General features: G+C 48.6%; 7 protein-coding genes across 10 annotated transcripts in view; 4 read left to right on the top strand and 3 right to left on the bottom strand.

Annotated features, from left to right (window-relative positions):
- Window positions 1-1,513: 1,513 nt before the first annotated feature.
- Window positions 1,514-4,064, bottom strand: FOXG_15611 (uncharacterized protein). 2 transcript variants are annotated; one of them, XM_018395698.1, is made up of 3 exons: window positions 3,041-4,064; window positions 2,602-2,889; window positions 1,514-2,542 (listed from the first exon to the last, which is right to left on the bottom strand). In XM_018395698.1, exons 1-3 carry the CDS (start codon window positions 3,191-3,193, stop codon window positions 1,790-1,792), a joined length of 1,194 nt encoding a protein of 397 aa, XP_018255948.1. In that variant the 5' UTR covers window positions 3,194-4,064; the 3' UTR covers window positions 1,514-1,789. The 2 variants fall into 2 exon arrangements, with proteins under 2 accessions (XP_018255948.1, XP_018255949.1); XM_018395699.1 differs by having other exon boundaries at window positions 2,602-4,064.
- A 1,316-nt stretch (window positions 4,065-5,380) lies between these two features.
- FOXG_22098 (uncharacterized protein) lies at window positions 5,381-5,506 on the top strand (the record flags this gene model as incomplete). Its single annotated transcript, XM_018402483.1, has 1 exon — window positions 5,381-5,506. The coding sequence occupies one exon, from the start codon at window positions 5,381-5,383 to the stop codon at window positions 5,504-5,506; it is 126 nt and encodes a 41-aa protein (XP_018255947.1).
- Window positions 5,507-5,856: 350 nt separating this feature from the next.
- FOXG_22097 (uncharacterized protein) lies at window positions 5,857-5,991 on the bottom strand (the record flags this gene model as incomplete). The annotated part of the gene is made up of 1 exon (XM_018402482.1): window positions 5,857-5,991. The coding sequence occupies one exon, from the start codon at window positions 5,989-5,991 to the stop codon at window positions 5,857-5,859; it is 135 nt and encodes a 44-aa protein (XP_018255946.1).
- Window positions 5,992-6,610: 619 nt separating this feature from the next.
- FOXG_15610 (uncharacterized protein) lies at window positions 6,611-8,544 on the top strand. Of its 3 annotated transcripts, none has more exons than XM_018395697.1 (4): window positions 6,611-6,741; window positions 6,808-7,309; window positions 7,358-7,727; window positions 7,781-8,544. In XM_018395697.1, the coding sequence occupies exons 2-4, from the start codon at window positions 7,145-7,147 to the stop codon at window positions 8,227-8,229; spliced, it is 984 nt and encodes a 327-aa protein (XP_018255945.1). In that variant the 5' UTR covers window positions 6,611-6,741; window positions 6,808-7,144; the 3' UTR covers window positions 8,230-8,544. The 3 variants fall into 3 exon arrangements, with proteins under 3 accessions (XP_018255945.1, XP_018255944.1, XP_018255943.1); XM_018395696.1 differs by having other exon boundaries at window positions 6,611-6,745; XM_018395695.1 differs by having other exon boundaries at window positions 6,611-7,309.
- Window positions 8,545-13,445: 4,901 nt separating this feature from the next.
- FOXG_22096 (uncharacterized protein) lies at window positions 13,446-14,858 on the top strand (the record flags this gene model as incomplete). Its single annotated transcript, XM_018402481.1, has 1 exon — window positions 13,446-14,858. The coding sequence occupies one exon, from the start codon at window positions 13,446-13,448 to the stop codon at window positions 14,856-14,858; it is 1,413 nt and encodes a 470-aa protein (XP_018255942.1).
- A 946-nt stretch (window positions 14,859-15,804) lies between these two features.
- The window catches only part of FOXG_15609 (uncharacterized protein), a gene marked incomplete at both ends in the record, with an annotated part of 5,306 nt that continues 733 nt past the window's right edge, over window positions 15,805-20,377 (bottom strand). Inside the window, 8 exons of the mRNA XM_018395694.1 lie at window positions 15,805-15,920; window positions 16,016-16,117; window positions 16,649-16,904; window positions 16,963-17,254; window positions 17,328-17,739; window positions 17,801-18,549; window positions 19,109-19,155; window positions 19,400-20,335. Coding sequence (XP_018255940.1) covers window positions 15,805-15,920; window positions 16,016-16,117; window positions 16,649-16,904; window positions 16,963-17,254; window positions 17,328-17,739; window positions 17,801-18,549; window positions 19,109-19,155; window positions 19,400-20,335 — 2,910 coding nt within the window. The remainder of the gene's footprint in view (window positions 15,921-16,015; window positions 16,118-16,648; window positions 16,905-16,962; window positions 17,255-17,327; window positions 17,740-17,800; window positions 18,550-19,108; window positions 19,156-19,399; window positions 20,336-20,377) is intronic.
- On the top strand, window positions 15,842-15,991 carry FOXG_22095 (uncharacterized protein; the record flags this gene model as incomplete). Its single annotated transcript, XM_018402480.1, has 1 exon — window positions 15,842-15,991. One exon carries the CDS (start codon window positions 15,842-15,844, stop codon window positions 15,989-15,991), a length of 150 nt encoding a protein of 49 aa, XP_018255941.1.

The following is a 20,377-nucleotide window of genomic DNA, read 5'->3' as shown; positions in this document are numbered from 1 at the left end:
TCGTGGACTCGCAGAGAATTCTAGCTCCGCGGAAGTCTTGGGAAAGAAATGATATGATTCCTGATGAAGACACGAGACTGATGACAGCGCTGTCATCTGTCATTAACTATCACAAAAGCGCGGCCAATTTTACTAAAAGGTGAGCTAGACTGTAAGCGTGTGTGGCTCAAGCTTGGAGCCCGCCAAAGCTCAGCTTCGGGCTAGGTCAGCATTAGGAGGGTCAAATGTCCATGGAAATGGGCGAGGGAGGAAAAACGATATGGCTGTCGTGTGTTCCATGCCCTTGTTCTCGCAGTTTTAGTTACCCTGCTAGCGATTCCCCCGCAAATGAGCGCTGTGCTGGCCAGCTCGGCCAATAGATAGACAAGGATCTGAGAATTCAAAAAAGAAACAGAAAGAAACGAGATCAAAAGGAAGCTTAATGCTGCTACGGCTGTGCTAAAGATCTCTAAGGACTTCACGAAAGAAGAGTCAATGGTACCAAGACATGGTTCAATCGGAGTCCTTTGAAGATTGGAACCTTTCCCCTCATTAGAGCCACTACCAGTTGCATATCTTGTTTGGCTCTGGGGGTTCAGCTCGATATTAACATCACATTCATCTCAAATAGCTTGCCTCTCTCCGCAGTCCGGCTTGGCCTGGCCGGGAAACGAGTCGGGAAATTGCCTGGCACTTTGGCGTTTCCGTGGTCCCGCGAACCCCAGCTCTTCAGCTTTTGGAACCGGATGCACATTGTTAATCTCCCCGGCGCTTGGCTTACCGGCAGTCCAGGATTGCGCGCTTCCGGGCTTCCGCCAGCCAAAGCTTGAAGACAAGGCCTGGACCCCTACGAGTCAGAGCCCTGCGTGCGGTGGGCCCCGTAGATCAAGCCACTTTAAGGTTAGTAGTTGGCAAGTCCCGAAGAACTTGGTTCAAAGGAAATTTAAGCTCTGGCTCGAGCTTTCAGCGTACGACATCAACGTGCACAAGGGCAAAACCAGGGCACTTGACTTATAACTGTCGGCATTCTCCCTGTATTAGCAATCGAAGATTGTATGTTCTATGCTTCGCCTTCCTGTTTTCAGACAGATGCCAAACTTTCAGCTCCCTTTGTGTTTGGATAAACCCTCGATATTGTGTTTTTTCTTTTTTTTTTTTTTTTTTTTTTTCCCTTTCTGGGCAACCACCGATGGCAATGGCGATGAATGTTGGCGGCTTCAGTTCGATTCTGACGGCGACTCCCACGCATCCCTGACCATCATTATCGTCTTTCTCGCAATTTCCTTATATAATGCTATTGGGCTCAATTTCCTCATCTGGGAAACGTTCAAACGCTGCGTCGGGTTATACTTTTGGACCGTCCTCATCGCGACTTTGGGCATTCCCCTGTATTGTGCGGGCTTTCTCATTAAATATTTCAGGTCCCCGTTATTGGGCTACCTAGCTTGCATATTGATTGTTGCCGGCTGGCAATGCATGGTCACCGGTCAATCAATGGTGCTATGGTCACGGCTGCATTTGGTGCTCCGGAACCAAACACGTCGTCGCCTTATCCTAGGGATGATTATCTTTTCAGTTGGGACCGTTATATCCAACTATTTTCATTTTTAGGAGGTGCCTGGAGGCTATAATACTCTCTCGTAAAGCTATGTAAAAGTCTTCGGCCGTCTTAGATTTTCCGTTCTGGTAGAAGTGAATCCTCTGTGCACCAATGCCCTGTCATGCATCCATAAATAACACCATAAAACTTGTCGGCCGTTGGGCGGGCAATTAATATTAAAGGTATTGAGAAACAGAAAATAATAGACCCTCAGTTTGATGAAGAACCCGTCTTGGTAACCTCGACCATTGTTGTCATTGTTTTAGTGATACCCGTCGGGTATTGACCGCTGTATCCGGCATGGCCTATACTTTCATCACTTGACCTCCCTTCAACATCCGTTAGAATCGTCGTCCTGTTCATGACCGCGGGCGGACTGGCTATCCGGTCTCGAAGCTCATACTCCTGAATATCGGTGTTGATGGCCTTCTGGCTGCTTGTCTCGTCATCGCCTCTACGACCACTCGACAAGGCATGCCAATTGTTGCCGCTGTGAAATGTGCCACGACCATAGTTTGTGGCGCCTGCGGTCGGCGTCTTCTTGGAGCTCTTGCCATATGTGCTGCCGAGGAAGCGTCTGAAGAGCGGTCTTAGACACGGCAAGCTAGCAGCGATGATACCAACGTTGAGCTCAATACTGGTCCAGATGGTGATGTTGCGAGAGTCCCATAGCCAGTCACCTAGTTTACCATAGTTGGTAACGTAACTCAACTTGACAAAGGCGGCGGCGCAGGCAAAGACACCTAGACCTAGGATACCAATGAGCGTTAGTCGAGTGCGGAGGTGAACGTTGAGGTTCCACAGCATCGGCGTTGGAATGACGATGGCGAAGAGAAGATCGGTTATGATGTTGAGCGCAGCGTTTGTGTACGAAAGACCCTGTAATGTCTTCTGCGGCCAGCACGTCGAGGGTATGCTGTTGTCCCAAAGGACGCGGATATCCGAACATCGTAATATGATGGTCTGCGGTGTAAGATATCAGTGGTTTGAAATAATTGGATGAAGATAGGGGAATGGCTTACGAAAAAGCAGCCGATCGTGTAAAAAGCCATAAATCCCATAATAGAGAGGATCAACCACCGGTAGAACTTTGTAGAAGCGATTCGCAACAAAGCGCATCCAACTGACAGTTTGACCACACATATAGCTATAAGGTATATTGGTTGACTTATGAAGTTGAGCTTCATTCCCTTCATGTAAATATCTGGGTCAACATCGCCAATATGTCGTCCGGCGCCGTTGGCAAGCTGTCCGAAGATGACACTTTGACCTGCCCAAGCCAAGGCCATACTCAAGATCATGAAGCCATCCTATATACGTAGATTATATCAGTCATATCCTTTAAGAAATCTTATAGAAGACAAAAGCAAGAAAAGGGAACATGAACGTGAAAAAGAAAAAAGAAAAAGAAAAAAGAAAAACGACATCAAGCGGAGTGGAGGTGTTGGGTCGTAAACCTACATCCCAGCCAGTGTTGCGAATGACAAAAACTCGCACATACAAACGAGCCAACACAGCAATGGTAGATAATGTAATGATAAATACGGTGGCAGTAAGCATATTCGCTGCTCCGTTCTCGTTAGGATTCGAAGGTAGCTCGAACTTGGTATCCATGATGGACGAGGGAAGGACGTGCAGACGGGCCCCAGAGCTTGGGAGGATGGGGAACACGGCCAGGAGGCAGCATAATAAGCAAGGAAGCAGGTATGAGAGAGGGGGGCAGGGAGGCCTATCGATCTTTCAATGGTGTGGACGAGCCATCTTTCAAGACGCTGGAACCACGGGTTTTTGACAGGTGTCCAATAAGCGTCCGCTGTGCTAGAACACAAACCAGGCTAGGAAGAGGGGACCCCTGACTCAGCTACTCAGTTGCGGGTGTCCACTCCCCGCAGAGGAGATAATACTCAGCGTAATTATCTGTCGCTGACTTGATTCATCTCGAGTCGGACCAACTACCCATTTGATCGAGGACTTTCACAGCTACCATCTTGAGTTATCGGCTCCCTTGTCTTTATCATTGCTACTCCGACGGTTCAGGCACATCGTAAGAACCCCTTACGAAGAGCCCAAGGGCTTACCCCTGACCAGTGATGCACGTTGGTAGATGGCCCGCGCCTAAATTGGCCAGGCAAAATCCTCTAACGCATCTGCGGTTAAGTTAGTGACAATGAACATATGAAACGCTCAGGTCTGTCTCTTCAGGTTATAGCCGATGCTAACAGAAGTGCAATAATATCCACAGTGCAGTGCCTAATGCGCCTGCAGGTCTTGGCATCCGCCATGGCCCACCCGGTGGACATGTGAATGAGGGCTCTCCGAGTGCCGACTGCATTGCAGTACTGCACGTGTGAGACATTTCTTTCAGGGTCCAGTTATCGAGTTCTTCTGCATGATGGTGTACGTGCGTGTGCATCTCTGGGCGTGAGATTTGAGTCGGTTATCTACCAGATTGAACTGGAAGATCTCGCTGACGTTGCTATGATTCACGATTTGTGAGGGATCAGCCTGTCGACCAGTAAACTGAGTTTGAACGGCTGAATGTGATCAAACTTTATCCAACAGTCACCGGAGACAAAAAGGGAAAAGAAGGAGACGATCCCCTTTTTGTCCGCCACACCTATCGCAGGACGGAACTATCCGGATCGCCACTGCCAGAGCCCGAAGTTTAGTGCCAATGCGCCAATTTAGCGCTCTTTACTCCCTTATTACTCCAGGGCTGATAGCGTACTGGAATTAGGACTTTAGCACGCGACAAAAAAAGGCTCATTTACAACCTGCATAATTCTCAGCTGCAACATCATGCTACACAACAGGCGATGCGGTGGATTCTCAAACAGTCCTCGAGCACCCTCCTGTATCCCCCCTGAGCCGAATACCTGACTGACATGAGAATCTTCCGGTGGCGTAGTTGAGCCCTGCATGCTGCAAGCTCATCCCTGTCCAGTTGAGCCTGTGCCGCAGCCCACTACCTCCATACATATGTAATGTCAATGCTACAGAAGCAAGCTCCCTGCAGATCCTAAATCGGATTAGATCTGAGCTACAGTTCATCTGGCCGAGCCAACCGGCTCCTCCCTGTTACTCATCCTCCTCGGTACAAGGAACCCTTACATCCTTATGAGTCGGAATCCACAGCGACAAGCATCTTCCGTTGTTAGTTCTAGCATTGTCACTGGTCGTATGGCCTGTGACGTTTGCCCTCGAGTGAGGGTTCTTCGGCTGTGCGTTTGACTCGTGCGGGGCGAGCCAACTAAGCAAGCTAAGTGGCCACTAAAGTATGAGACAGGGTAAAAAGTGCGAGACAGACCCCGCACATGATCGCGTCCTCTTATGCCTTTTTGTATGTGAAAACAGCGAAAATCTGGATAAAAGTCAGTGAAAAGATGGGTTTTTTTTTTTTTTTTTTTTTTTTTTTTTGCTAAATTCATTATGCCTTCAGATGCAAATCTCGATGCTGCTTAAGCAGTCGTTTAGTCACGCTTCCGGCATCAAAGAGGCTTATATTATGACACTCCTAACGGCCAAAATGGATCTCTTTCTCCTCGTGATGCCGAGATTTGTTATCACCGCTCCTCTAGTGTGACAATTCAATGGATCGTGAAGAAGCTAGAAGCTGTAAATGCCGTTGACCTCGACGAAGTAGCTGCTCCAGAGATAGGCCGCCCGCCAATGCTGACAGACGAGGAAGAAGCTATCGTGAGCTTTGTTATTTAGATGGAGACCGGTCTCCCTGCTTCTAAAAGTGAAATCGAGGAAGTAGTAATAACTTTGCGACTTCGCAGAAGTTCTGACGCGAAGCCTATGCATAAGCTATGGTACCGCCGCTTCCGTGATGACCATCCTGAGCTTGATATAGAGTTCCTGAAGGCGAAGGAGCAGTCTCGCGTGGCTCACGAGGAAGCAGGCGTTGAGGATATAAAGCAGTGACCCCGGCAACTTGCTGAAGTTACTACGAAGCTTCAGATCGGCGCTTCTAAGTATTAGAATACTAACTAAGCGGGGAGTTAGAGTAGGAATCTTATGAGAGCGAGTGTAGTGCCTTATTATATATATAAAGAAGAAGACTTAAGCAAAGGTTCTCTCTCCTGCAGACTAAGAAACTTGCATATTATCGGTATAAGTAATGCAGCAGGAGAAACTATTCCTCCTTGGCTGATCATAAAGCTTTCCCTATATTAGAATAGGCAACTATCGAGGCTAATCCGAATATATGTTTTATAAGTAGACTCGAAGTCCTTAAATGGCGATATCACGCTTGAGTAAGCGAAGCACTTTAATTAGTACTGATAGGAGAAATCTGCTATAATAGGCATTTTATCGACCTGGCCCTCCTCGACCTTTCCCATTCCGGTCATCCACACCAATATGACCTTAAACTCCATGGCCGTTAGGGTTAACTTGATATCCTGCATTAGATACCGCATGGTACTGGCTTCTCCGAAGGCGCCAGTATCCACGTCGTAGATAGCGATTCATTTCTTTTCAGTCCCGGCCATGTCATCCGAGCCAGAGCGGATATTCAGCCTCGCCGGGCAAATGCTCACGGCTCTGAGAAGGCGTCTCAAAGCGGATCTCATAGGAGCCGTTCAATGTTGTTGAATCACACAGGGATGCTGAGTGCAGTTAACAACTTATTGTTATTAACTCCTTGCAGTCGAAGGACCTTTGGGGCCTTATATCTTCGACTGATTCCTTTTAGGACTTGAGTCCTAGAGTCCTAGATGACAGTCCTACGATCTGAGTTTTAGGACATCAAACTTTAACTTAAATCTTGAACGTTGAACCTGAAGTTGAGGGGGAACCATCAATTCTTCCAACACTCGTTAGCCAGTGACGCACGGATGTATCCGTCAGGACTAGGCAGTAGCGGAACCTCGGGACCGGCACAGGTATACCCGGATATGACAGGTCGTCACGACAATTGGCTATGTCTCTACGCCGCTTACGTAGCTTTGGAAAAAGAGGGGCACAAAAAAAAGCAAATAGAACGGTAATCACCGCCTTGCGTGACTCATCTGACAGAGGAGCAAACTGGAATTCTCATCGAAAAGTGCTATGTTCGTTTCCTTAGGTAAAGGCCTGACGTCGTTTTCTAGTTGCCCTTAGGTTTGGAATGCTGTAGCATAATGCTCACGAGTCGCAGATAAAACCAGCGAAATCCAGCAAGTAGGTACCGTAGCCGTTAATAGACAATCGCCACTAACAATATTCGATTATTCGCCTCGTAGTTACCTCCCGAAACGGCTGCAGCAACCTGATGGGTCGTTGACACCAAGACGATCCGCATTTTGATCGTCAAGTGGCGCATTTAGTGTGCGGGCATAGCGTTCCATAATCTCCCTCAAGACTCCAACATGTCTAGAGCCTATATGTATCTCTGCTGCTGCTTCATCGTCCGGTGCACGTCGACAAGGCTAGCCTACAGTGTGCGGAACGTCATACCCGCTCGTCTTACGTCGCTCGCTGCAGATGCCGAGATCAAGACTTATTACACTACGCAACCAGGAACAGCAAACTTGGCACTTGCCCGAAAATTGAGGCAGTCAACCAACTCGTCGGTCGGCCATGGGCGGACAAGCTCCCAATGACGACTCTACAGGGGTACACGCCTTAACCGTTATCACTCCCTTCTTCTCTCTCGGTCTAGTTATCTTTATCCTCAGGATGTACACTCGCATTATCCCCGCATACAAGCTACACGCTTCAGACTACCTTATTACGATTGCAGTGGTAAGGCATGGACGCGAAAATGCAATTGACGCCTAATTAACTGGTCAGGTTGCAGAAATAATCACCTATTCGCTCTTTGCAGCGGCTGTCGCCAACGGCTTTGGACGTCACAATGAATACATCAGTCCAGCAAGCAGTATCGCCATCCTTAAATGTCTATTTGGAGTCATGATCACAGGACTGTGGGCGTCAACTTTCGCCAGACTTTCTATCGCATGCTTATTACACTCTTTCTCCATGTCGAGGTCATGGAAGATGGCTCTCTGGTTCATTATGGGATTTCAAATAGTTGCGCTTGCTGCAAGCGAGACTTTTCAGCTACTTGAGTGCCGCCCGGTGCGAGCCATGTGGGAACCAGTTGTTGATGCGAAATGTATGCCTACACAGAAAGTCTGGGTAATTGGCTACGTCTTCGTTGGTAGGCTTCCCTGTTCTTCCTGCTCTGAATATCTACCTATTGACTTATTCAAGGAGCCAGCATGTTTAGTGACTTGGTGCTGACCATTCTGCCAATCTTTCTTATCTGGAAACTGAGCAGAAGTGTCGTAGAACGCTGTCTTGTGTCTGTTTTGATGGGATTAAGCGTTTTTGCTACCATCACTACTGTGTTGAAAATCGTTTATATGAAGACATTTGACATTGACTCTCCTGATATCTTCCGAGCTACCATGCCTTTGTTCTTGTGGTGTCGAATGGAGGAATGTCTGATAATGACGGCAGCTTCTGCTCCACTGCTCAAAGCTCCGGTTGAATCGGTCCTCACTCGATTGGGATTTCCCACATTTCACAATTCAGTCAGACATCTCAACTCGTGGGACTCGATTCGAACACCTGAACATCACATCACGGGTAAGGATGCCAGCCGTGGCCAAAGATACGAGGGGGAACACCGCGAGAGGATGCCGACTTTCGTGGATTGAAGCCAAGCTTGAGGCTACAACGGGCTGCCAGGGATCCATTTTTCATCAGAATAGATGAGGGTTTCCCGACTACAGGCTACAACCTATCAATAGTCCCGAACGAACCTATTCTTGTAAATGAGACATAGAACGAGAAGTAGAATCAAGGAAACAGCACCGGTATATGGATATACTTCCAAACCGCGTCAAATATCCCAGTTTTGGCCAGCTTCAGGGCTAACTGGTACCAAAGTCACTTCCAGAACGATGAAAAAACACTGGCGACTTTTTAGGCCAAGCTGAGTTGAACCCAGGCTATGGACCAAGTGATACGTGGATACTATTTTGTATTGAGATCTGATTGAGCTAGGTCTGACTTTACCAATGCTCTTGCCAGAGTTATCTCTGACTTTAGTCTCGATCGAGGTCAGCAGTCCCAGCAGCCCAGCAGTGTGTTGTAGCTGGTAGGTGGTTTTTATTTCAAGCCTCAAACGAGTTTGGTCTGAAATTCCTTGTAGCAAAGATTGAACATTTACAAGCAGGCTTTGACTCAAATCAGTCTGGAGATCACATGAGATATCACAATACTATTCTAGATGACTGATAGTAAATCATTGGCTGTATTTGGCAAAGAAGATACAGTTCTAATCCTCTAGAGAGAGACCGGCAAGTTTCATGTCAAGTCTATCATTGCGTGGAAAGCTACTTAGGTGAAGGTAGAATAGATTTTTACTAATCTCAGAGTTGAAAGCGACGTAGTATGTCCTAAACGCGGCTCTGTAGAAAGTAGCCCTTTAGTTGGCATAGCCTTTCAGCAGGTCAGTCTTGCCTCTCCAGAAGTGTACGAATGGATCGGAATCCTAATTTACCTAGGAATTCATAGAGAAAAGTCAATCCGAAGCCGTTGGAATGCCCCTAGGCCAGGTGTTCATGCCCCCCTGCACGCAATCATCAAGTTCATGACCCTACGCAAATTTGGCTGCTCCAGCGATATCTCCGCATCAGTGACCACGCCACTGAGGCTACAGACCTTCCGAGGGTATTCCAAGCTTGTGAGAAGTGGTATCTTCACACACAACGAGTGTCAGCCTCCCTCTTCCTTCCGGGCTCCTGTTTAGCCGTGGATGAGTGCGGATATGCGTATTGTGATATCACGTACTAAAGTGATATTCATATTTATATTCACATATACGCAAAACATGTGCTAGGGTATCACCCTAGGACTCTAGCACGAGGGATATTACTATAGAACCTTAGCACCTATACTGTCAGACATCCTCAAATCAATCTAAATTAACATCAGAGTCTTCATCGCCGACACTATCAAAACCCGTATCAGTAATTACACCCTTACCACCATGAACAGCCTTCTGTATATACCCTTGACTCAGCCAGTTACCTATACATTCAACCTTCTCAAGATTCTCGCCAGTCATTTGGTCTCTATCCCAGGAGAGAGTACGTCGACCACCAGAGAATGTAGATTCCGGATCAGCTGATGTCCCGTTGTGCGTCTCGATGGTCTAGACGTGCACGATGACACAGGCCAGTAGAGATGTAAAAGCTAATTACAGTAGATCCAACAAAGGTAGATAAGATTAGATGGTCTTATCAGTTAAGGGTGCTGCAGTGGTATTCACGGGCGATAGCATTTTAGCCATCGTGATATCAGGTTTAGCTAAAAAGGAGTGTGATATATATTCACAGGGATAGATATCACTTTAGCACTTCAGCACAGTGTGATATCGCTTTAGCATCTCACAATACGCAAGTCCGAGTTGGGGGCGGAAGAGGGTGTCTTCGGTACGGACGAAGTTTCGGATGCTATGGCGATGGCTTGATGGTATAGATAATGGATCGAGGCGATGAAGAGTCTGCCGATAAGTCGTCCTAGAAAATGCAGCAGCTACTCAGAAGACTTTTTTTTACCTTAAGATTCTTGTCAATTTCTAATGGATCTCGGCTACACGGACAGAAGCTCTTGATTTCTCCATCTAATAAGTGGAAATAGGTCGGTTTCTTATATATAAGAAATTTTGGTCCCCGGTGACTATTATGTTGAAGAACTTGCTTTTTGGGAGACGTATGTGATACCAACTGATGGGAAGTCCGGACTTCCGGGCTGCCAGTCTGAACTGCCAGTCTGAACTGCTGGAAGGCCTTCCTTCCGGTTTCATCAAATGTACGACCCTTTTGTCTGTTGGATGTGACAATTCTGAATATAGAGGGGCTGCGATAGACTAGATTACAATCCCCCACCGCTCAGAAATTTACACAACTTGAAGCTTAGCACAAAAGATCACCGCTCCCTACAAATCCTACCATTTTATTTGCACCACATTTTGGCATAATGAAGCCATTCGCAAAAGAAGAAAAAAAAGAAAAACTGTGGTGTATTTTTTTTTTTTACGTGGTGTCTTATCCTTGGGCTACGCTCTCACACATAGCCAACTTCGAAGCTGCGTCGAAGGCCTCCTCCGTCAACAGGGAGATAACAAGCCACTGGGTAAAACTGGACTACCAGGTTCATCAAGCGTCATTCAAAACTATCTAACAAGCTTGGAAAGCGCCAGGAAGCCGCCAGGTTTGACGGGTTTACTCCGAAAGCTGTCAATTGGTACTTCGATATCCGGGAGAACGAGCATGGCTGGATCAAGCCCGAGAATGCGGTTAACGTGGACGAGGGCGGCATAATGGCGGGTTTCGGTAAGACCTCTATAAGTTCCCTATGGTCTTTTGTACGCCATAACTGATTAGTTGTCCATAAGGCTTGGACAACCTCATAATTGGGAGTTCCAACCCGAAGAAGAAGGCGTTATTAAAAGGCGTTCAGTCGCGCACCTGGACTTCGTTTATGGAGGCTATCACCGCAACTGGCCGTGCTTTGAAACCGAGAATTATCTTTAAAGGGAAAGAGCTGCAGAAACAGTGGTTCCTTAACGAATTCGAATTAATAGCGGACTGGCACTACATCACATCCCCGAACGGCTGGACCGGCAACCATATTGCTCTCGAGTGGTTGAAAGACGTTTATCTACCTCAAACGGAGCCTCGTGATGCATCGGATGCGAGACTTATTATCCTTGGCGGTCATGGTAGCCGTGCACAGGTGAGTATTTTGGTGTTTTCGCTGCGGAGTCGCCTGCTATAGGGTCGTTAACGAGCAGTTACCGTAGAACGAGTGGATGGCGACGTGCTTCCTGAATAACGTCTACTGCTGCTACCTACCCGCACATTGTTCCCATGGTTTGCAACCGTTAGATAATGGAATTTTTAATGTCATCAAAGGTGCGTATCGGAAAGAACTCCAAAAACTGGCTAGTGTGACCGATTCTGCGCCGGTTGACAAAGTCAACTTTGTTCGGGCATACGCGAAAGCCAGGGAGGCGGCCATGAGGAAGGAGATTATTTTATCCGGCTGGAGGTTTACTGGAAATTGGCCTACCAACCGTCACAAAGCTCTAACACATCCGGAAATTCAACCGGACAAAGAAACACTGCTGGAACAGTTCCAGACACCGAGCCCTCCTCCACTGCCCTGAGATGATACGCCGAAAACGAGCCGGCAAGTGAAGGATATGGCCAAAGACAAAAGTCGACCGACCGGGCGGAAGTACAGTAAGATCGCAAAGGGGCTAGAAGCCTTAGAGATGAAGGAGGCCGTTCAGAATGAGCGAATTGCTGGCCTCGAAGAGCAGATGGCCCAGGTGCGGCGAGGGACGAAAAGAAAGATGGTACCGAACCCGAACCGACGATTCATGGCTCTAGCGGAGTCTCTAGCGACTGGAGAAGCTCTTCCCGACTCAAAGGGGGCAGAAATAGAGGTAGATGTGGATGAGGAGGTCGAGTCGGTGATTGAGGTGGGTGTCGGGTTAGAGGACGAACGTGAGGACTCTACGGTCGTAACAAAGCACTGCCAGCGCACACGCAGCGGTCAGGAGGTCACAAAACCACGTAGAGAGTAAAATTCAAATAACTTTATAGAAACTCTCTCTAAAGGGGCCCCATAGGGACACGCCTAGGCGCGCCTCCACTCCTGAAGCGTAGGCGTGCGGATTATGTCAGCCCTCAATTTGGCCCAAACTCCACTGTCGCGGTTTTCAGGGGCTGCACCCATTGCTGCTTTTGCTGGTCATAACTGTAGTCCCCAGGTCTGGGCTTCATCATAGCCCAAGCGACATTTCCTGATGATGTGCTCCCGCCAGAGGGTACATACGATTCACGAGAGGCTCTGCTCGCCGCTATCAACAAGTGGGCAGCACCGAGAGGATACGCGTTCATAACTGGATCTTCACGATCAACTAGCGGCAGGCAGATTATCACCTACGCATGCGATCGATGATGTCGTCCGCCTAGCGTGTCAAAAGATCGCCAGCGTAAGACTATTACGCGAGGAACCAATTGTCGGTTCTCAATTATCGCAAAGGAATCCCTAGATAAGGCGATTTGGTCTTTAAGGCATCGTCCGGACAGCCGGTTTCATTTACACAACCACGAGCCAAGCTGGCACAAATCGGCCCATCCAGTCCATCGGCAGCTCTCCGATGCAGACAAGTCGATAGTCAGCCGCCTTACGAATGCAGGAGTAGCGCCAAATGATATCAGGACTTATATCCGCCAGAATTCGAACACTATTGCAACGCAGCAAGATATTTATAATCGTATCGCAGATAGCAAACGAGAGCTTTGTGAAGGTCAGAGCACTATACACGCCTTTGCTAACCAACTGGATAAGGAAGAGTTCTGGAACCGAATGCGGCTTGATTTGAATGACCGAATCACGGCGGTGTTATTCGCCCATCTAGAGTCATTGGCATACATTCAGGCCTACCCAGACCTGCTTTTCCTTGACTGTACATATAAGACAAACAAATATGGGATGCCACTGCTTGATATGATTGGCGTCGACGCCTGCCAGCGATCGTTCTGTATAGCCTTTGCATTCCTTAGCGGCGAGACTGAGCAGGACTACCTATGGGCCTGGGACCGGCTCAGGCCCCTGTATGAACTCTGCCATACAAGGCTTCCATCGGTTATCCTAACAGACCGCGATAAGGCTTGTATGAACGCCGCAGAAATCTGCTTTCCATCCTCAATTTCACTCGTGCCTATGGCATGCGAATAAGGCAGTCCTCCGTTATTGCCAGCCGACATTCGTGCGCCACCAACAAGGATCAGAGGCCTACCAGCAAGGCCTGGCCGATTGGAATGAGTTTTTCAATCACTGGCATTCGATCATGAAGTCACCGGATGAAAAGGCATTTGACCGGCGCGTGCAAGAGCTTGAAAGGCGCTACTTACCACAATACATTGAAGAGGTTGGCTATATCAAGGCCAATTGGCTCGATCCGTACAAGGAAAGGTTAGTGAGGGCTTGGGTTGATCAACATCCTCATTTTGGTAATGTAGTCACCTCGCGGGTTGAGGGTATCCATGGGCTCCTTAAGAGCCACCTCAAGAAATCCACGCTAGATCTCTTCGAGGCTTGGAGGGCTAGGAAGCATGCGCTTCTCAATCAATTAGCCGAGCTGCAATCCAACCAAGCCAGCCAGCAAATGGGAATACCAATCGAGCTCTCTGTATCACTATACAGTGCCATACGTGGCTGGGTATCTCACGAGGCTTTACGCAAGGTGGAAGAACAGCGGAAGCTGCTCCTAAAAGAACACCTGCCCATTTGCACCAGTGCATTCTCCAGATCTCACGGCCTCCCTTGCGCCCATACTCTCCAGGCTCTACAAGAACAAAATCAGCCCCTTCGCCTGGAGCATTTTCACACACATTGGCACCTCAATCGCCATGGTGTTCACCAGTTACTACTGGAGCCTTGGCATCGACCCGATCGGATAGCCGCCGGTTCGAGTACTAGTAGACCACAATCAAGCACCCAGAGAGAGCCAAGTGCATTCGAGGCAGTTCAGGCAACAGCGCGGCCAAAGGCACAACCTAAATGCAGCAGATGTCACCAGATAGGTCATACAATGACTTCAAAGACATGCCCTCAACGACATGAGGAGCTTTTGAAGCCACCAGCACCGTCGGCGCAGGCAAGACCATTGCTGACGACATCTTCATCAGCATCATCTTTGCACGCAGGAGAAGCTCCAAGACCAACGTCTTCAGGATCATCAGAGCAGGCAGAGTCAGTGATAGATAGTGCCAGTTGCATTATCGTCAGTCTCGACGGCGCGGACAATATAGTGCCGGCAGCATCATCAGCAGCACCACCGGCACAGACAAGGATAATGCCGACATCAAGGTATGATGATCCTCGGGCTATCTATCTGAGATATGTTGCTGCTCGAGATGCTTGGTACAAGGTGCAGCCTCGTGGCAGTATTAAAACTAACCAGCAGTATCGGAGGGCGCTAGGTCTACCTCTGCGGTACGACAAATCTAGCTATCAATGGTGTCTCTATTGGAAGCAGATGGGTAAGCGCTGCGATACTCCAAACGGCTCCAGAGATTGGACTAAAGAGGAGATGATGGCCTATCTAGATTGGAGCAAAGCGGAAGATGACCGGGTCAAGGCTCAGGTAGCTGCGGAGATGGAACGCAGCCCTTTTTCCAGTAGAAAAGGTATGCATGATATCTGGGAGGCGGCAGCGGTAGATAGTGAGTCCCAGCAGGCCATCCATTCCGGTAGATAATTAAGAATTCATAACCGTTTAGGATCATAGTATTCTAAAAAGTAAAAACTGCATCAGAACGCGGAATTTCGACAGTGGAGTTTGGGCCAAATTGAGGGCTGACATAATCCGCACGCCTACGCGTTCAGGACAGGAGGCGCGCCTAGGCGTGTCCCTATGGGGCCCCCTCTTTAAAGCCTCGTTTATTAATTGAGAATTGGGCCTGTTTTTGTGGACATCAATATTTGGATTGTGTATGGGAAGATCGAAATTTTGGTGGTCCATTAGGTGGGGGTGCCCACTAGGTGGTCCTGGATGGTATACCGGACCCATTTTTGTATCTCTACGGCGCGGTCAAAATGTCGATTTGCATGAAGGCTTTTAGGAGGTAGCATCGTTTTGCGCCACAAAGGCAAGTCTAGCTATGAAGGTTATGACGGAGGAAGCGGCTAACCAATGAGAAGGTGTATCATCCACTCTTAATTAAAAAGCCAGCTAGAAGCTCGACAACCCCGTCACTTTTTCGGTGAAAGAGGATGTACAGGGGTGTGAGCCAATGAAAGACCGTGAATTTCCACTTTCACCGAAAGTGAGCCGGATAAAAGGGGTGTAGTGTTTGACTTGGGTAGATCTGCCGCTATTTAGCCATACCGGCCCGACATGGCCGGGCGGCTCCACAGAGCTCCTACGCATCAAGCCCTCTGGAGCTTAAAGTAGGTTACAGCAGTTCTAAACTGAGGTGATAATTAGAATGTTTTACGATATTAGCCTAAATCTACTACCTAGACTATCCTCGACTTGGTATTGTCTCTCGGCATTTGACGTCGCGTGATGTGGATTTGGTTAGTCTTGATCATGACCATGATCTGCATGCTCGGGGCCCCGAACCCGATGGGCAACCGATTATTTCCCGCCCAAATGATAATAAATAAATTGGACCCAAACCTGGCGCCTCAACCTGAATCTTTCATTTCAGCCCTCCAAGTGTAGCGACAGTACCGACAATGGCGACTATCACCAGACCATCGCTTAGCGAGAGCATCAACTCGTTCAGGGCCTCCGACCTCGAAATGCCGCCAGAGACTGTAAGGAGGGATAGCATCGTATTTACCACGGCCAATGTCACGCTTAAAAGGTCGTCTAAATCTCGTTGATCGTTCCAATACTTCGGGACTTACTCACAGCAATGGCCTTGGATACGTGATCCGCAACTTCACTTATACGACTTTCGTCATAGCCAAAGTACTTCAAGCTACCAGTTTCTGCAACTTCAAGGGCCCCTCATTGGACCAAAATACAGCTGCCCCAACCTTCCGCGGAAATTATGGTACCCAAGCTCTTCATTCCTTTCAGCTCTTCACGTGAAAGACACGATAACCCCCAGCTATCACCGGCCCATTAATGACACATTTACTTGCAAATGCAGCTTTGCAGGTACAAGCTCACGTACAACTTGCCCTTTGTGAATGACAGCACGAAGGGACTGCATATGCGCCATCTAGTACGTATTGGCCTCACTAGCACAGAGCATACGTGCGGACAAAGAACGGCCGACTTAAAGGTCTCAAGCTAGATTTATATGCCAAATAGTGGGAAACGGTGTGGATCATAACTAATTAATCAATACATAGTACGCTCCAACCGCCACATATATGATCTGTGATTGGCCATGGTGACATATCATTCCGTCTCAGCGCTGAACATAGATGGATGCTCGGCCAGGGTATCCCAAAAGTTTATCTCAAAATCCCACGGTTCTAAGTGCGATTGAAAATCCCAAATATTACCATCCGGTATTGTTGCCGAAATACCTGTACTTTGAGGTAGACCCGCCTGCCTATCTTGAGCATGAAATCGTATCAAAAACTTCTTGATAGTATCCACAGCCCTCGATAGCAATGCGTAGTTTGGCTCCATGGGTCGAACGATTGTCCCAAGGTCGACTTCAGTGACTACGATCCCTAGGTCACGGATAGTCTGGGCATCCTGGAGGGCATCGCACAGATTCCGCCCTTTGAGCATGGCTATCATTATGATCCCTATTGCTGGAAGGCCGTAGTGTGCCAGCTGTAGCTCGAATTAGTGACAAGATGGGCAACCAGTGGCTAAGAGAGGCTTCACTCACCCTCCACTCAAAGCTTGTCCCCGTTGAACACACCAACTGGTCTCCAAGGACAATCACTTCAACCACTAATGAGAGGATCTCCTGAGAGATTCTCACAAATTCAGGATCAGGGTTGGCTGGTGACCTTACACATAGAAGACGGAGAAGAAACAAGACATGGAGGTATCCAAGCCTTGTGCTGACGAGAAAATCCCTTTCCCAAGCTCCCTCATCATGATTCTTCAAGCTCCCCTTCATACGAAAGCTCTCTGGCAGCGAAGCCCACTGTTGCTCAGCCCTCTCCCGAAGACCACTTGTATTTTAAATCAGCAAATGTAGTCTACAGCTCTGGGGCGCTTCATAAGTCGCAGGCGAGATAGTCTTACCAAACTCTTCCACTCAAATTTTCCTTGATCTCTTCGCTGAAAATATCCAGTATTTCTTCCTTCAAGGAGGCGCAAGCCGCTGTCCAGCGAGTTTCAGCCCAAGCAGACATTTTAGAGTCAGCAGGCCATTGCAAAATGTCACGGAAATGCCCAAAGGACGAATTCGCCTCCACTTCAGTATTGACTGACCATCTCAATATGGCGTTGAGGCGGCAAAACTTCTTTCCGAGTCGCGGGGGACGTCCAAGAAATATTGCCCAGTTCTTGTCGGCCGAGTAGGTCCGTGCCAGGGCGGTCCTACGGATATTGATAAGAAATTCGGGCAATTCATTCATGGCCGCCAACTTCTCGTGATAACCGAGCGTTGCGATTGAAGTGATGACGTCGCCCAGTTTGCGATATGAGTAATATGCTAAAACGAGCATAAGCGGTGGGCAATGGGCAGATGAGCGGGCACTGGAAAGCGGACATACACTGAATTCCAAAGACGTACGAGTAGGAGATGAAGTTCTCGTACTGAAAAACCAACTGTAGGTCGTTGAGTTTGTCAAGTGAAAGGATTGCTTCGACGGCAGTGTCAGTCAACTTGACGGCCAAAGACATGAGTTCTTGTCGACGGGTGCCATCTAGATACAGTGGCGGGAAAGGATAAACCTCTGATGACGCTCGGATAACGGCACAGATGAGAAGACCTAGAGTCTCCAGACGTGCATTGGAGCCCAAGAACTGTAAGCAAAACTCGTGGACATCCAGAGGTGGCTCTACGAGCAAAGGGTGTCTTGAATTTTGGATGAGTAGCCTGGCATAACATAAATACCTATTTCTTCCTGGTTGAGTGGATAAAGAATGGAGGCTGTCTAGAGCATCAAGGCATATGTCCACCAGAGGTTCAGCGAGAGCAAGATTGGCCCCAGTTGCGCGCCAGAATGAGATCAAATCTTTGAAAGCGGCCGCTGAGAATGAGGCCAGCAACTGTGTCATGCAGTCTGCCACCTTGCTAACATGAACCTCATCTTCGAATCCAAGTGACAACTCCTGGGTTGCGTCATATGGTAGAGGGCTCAAATACCGGGCTGGGACCTCATCTTGAGATAGCTGGCTGAAGATGGCAGCATGGCTTGATGCGCCGAGATAGCCTGGATTTGGATAACTAGTCCTGGCATGAATGGAAGATGCAGGAGGGCTGGTAGCAGCGACAATTGTGGTGGAAGCTACCGTGACGCTAGATAAGTCATAAGTCTGCACAATCACATGATAAGATGCTGGAAATGCATACGGAGTACGAGGCTCGCCACGAGTGGAGAGATTTGGCGTAACTCGCCATCGTTTCCGAGAGCCCAGGGGAGTTCGATACACGCACTGAGAAGGCTTGTCGTTGGCGAGACAGCGACTGCAGGCTGGTCTCCCGTGATCGCAAGAGAGCTTCGAACGCCTGCACGGCTCACAGGCAGGAATTCTGGGGCCCCTCGGCGGCGGCATTTTCAACTGTTCACACTGCCAGGTAGGACGAGTCGGAATTTAAGTCCCTCTCACGGTTGTTCGGATATTGGTTTACCCCGCAGTTCGAAATTCCGAAATCCGACCCAGCTCTGTTGAATGACGGCCATGATGGGTTAGTAACCAAAGCCTCTGCCAATCATCATCGTCCATGGCTGCTAGTGACTGTCACCTCGCTGATGGTCATCATGAACGTAAAGAAGTACTAACAGTAATCATATGAACATGATATACACGTGAAGATCTTGTTGAAAATACAGTATTCTGTCTGCTCTTTAACCCACGTTTGCTCCTCATCAGGCTGCTTTGGACATCCATTCCTGAACAAGACCTTTGAAGTCGCGCAGACAGTATGGTTCCATAATTTCCTTATACCAGGATGCTTTCTGATGATATGACAGGCCAAGGTCGGACAAGAGCATATCGACGTATGGAATACTGTCAAAAACAAGGTCGGGGCATCTCTCCCCCGCTCCACCTACCTCTTTCGGTCGTCTCATTCTTTGAAATTCGGTGTGATAGAATGTGTCACGTTCAATTACTCCCATATCGGGAGAGTGTTGAGAGCTGGTTACCAGCTGAGGGATCTTGTTGTTGAAAAAGGCTGTGATCCAGAGCGCTTGGACTTGAGCTATTATAGATGTGTGAAGGGTCAATTGCGAGCCGATCACGGCCAGGTTTCGTTCCCTGATGACGCTGGGGTCACATGGCAGCATGAATCTATACAGTCGAAAGGGAGAAGGAGAGGCGTCTGTCTTCACAGCCATGGTTGCGGTTTCTATGAGCTTCGCATTCTCTGGGCCAAGAGCCACGGGTACTTGCCGCATCGGCTGCTCTCTGAGTGCTGGAGCATCGCGGAGAATGTCAGCCTTCACCCTGGCTTCCAATCTCTGGTTGCCAGAAGTAGAGCCAGGGAAGCCGAGATGATCCCCAAGGCCCTCTGGCAGGAATTGTATATTGGGTCTCGCCTCCCAACCGGTACAGCAGATGACGGCGTCAGCCTCAATGATGGAACCGTCAGATAGGTGGACAGCAGTCTCTGTCAACTTAGTGACCTGAGCAGCATGGGCTATGATCTGACCATTCTTGACCAGTTCAAACCAGCTTGTTTCATAATTATGGATGCTTAGAGAGTTTCCCATCCAGAAGGTTGAAGACCATGGTCTCAATGCCACAGTGCCAGGACTGTTGTTGTAGGCATTGAGTTGGTTAACCTTGTTGTCCAGGTGATTCCAGAACAGGCCCGAGAGCTTTCGCCCGAGCCATGTACGGTGGATCAGGGCTCGCAATGGCCATGCAGACGAACCATAGGGGTTAGGATCAAGCCAGGTGAAGAGTCGAGTTGCTGAGGCTGCAGAGATGGACCAGATGTAGCCTGTCATCCTGGCTGGCCAGCACCAACTTGGGCCTCCACCCGACCGTCTCATGACCATGTGAACCTTTGCTCCAAATCGAGTGGAGGAGCTGTAGCAGACATCCCAGGCTGACTTGTTTCCGCCAATGACCACTATCTTTCGAACGCCATCTAGGTCCTGCGCACGGAGCCTGAAGTC

The sequence above is a fragment of the Fusarium oxysporum genome, chromosome 15 (assembly GCF_000149955.1).
Source record: "Fusarium oxysporum f. sp. lycopersici 4287 chromosome 15, whole genome shotgun sequence".
NCBI lineage: Eukaryota > Fungi > Ascomycota > Sordariomycetes > Hypocreales > Nectriaceae > Fusarium > Fusarium oxysporum.
Note: the sequence above shows the minus strand (reverse complement) of the source record. Positions and strands in the feature narration are given on the sequence as shown.

Bases quoted from the DNA above. Each gene is read 5' to 3' on its own strand.
- FOXG_15611 (XM_018395698.1), bottom strand. From the start codon at position 3,193: ATGGATACCAAGTTCGAGCTACCTTCGAATCCTAACGAGAACGGAGCA. The intron at 2,890-3,040 runs GTAGGTTTACGA...CTACGTATATAG, and splicing joins TTCGCAACACTGGCTGGGAT to GATGGCTTCATGATCTTGAG. The intron at 2,543-2,601 runs GTAAGCCATTCC...CTTACACCGCAG, and splicing joins ACACGATCGGCTGCTTTTTC to ACCATCATATTACGATGTTC.
- FOXG_15610 (XM_018395697.1), top strand. From the start codon at position 7,145: ATGGGCGGACAAGCTCCCAATGACGACTCTACAGGGGTACACGCCTTA. The intron at 7,310-7,357 runs GTAAGGCATGGA...TTAACTGGTCAG, and splicing joins ACCTTATTACGATTGCAGTG to GTTGCAGAAATAATCACCTA. The intron at 7,728-7,780 runs GTAGGCTTCCCT...GACTTATTCAAG, and splicing joins AATTGGCTACGTCTTCGTTG to GAGCCAGCATGTTTAGTGAC.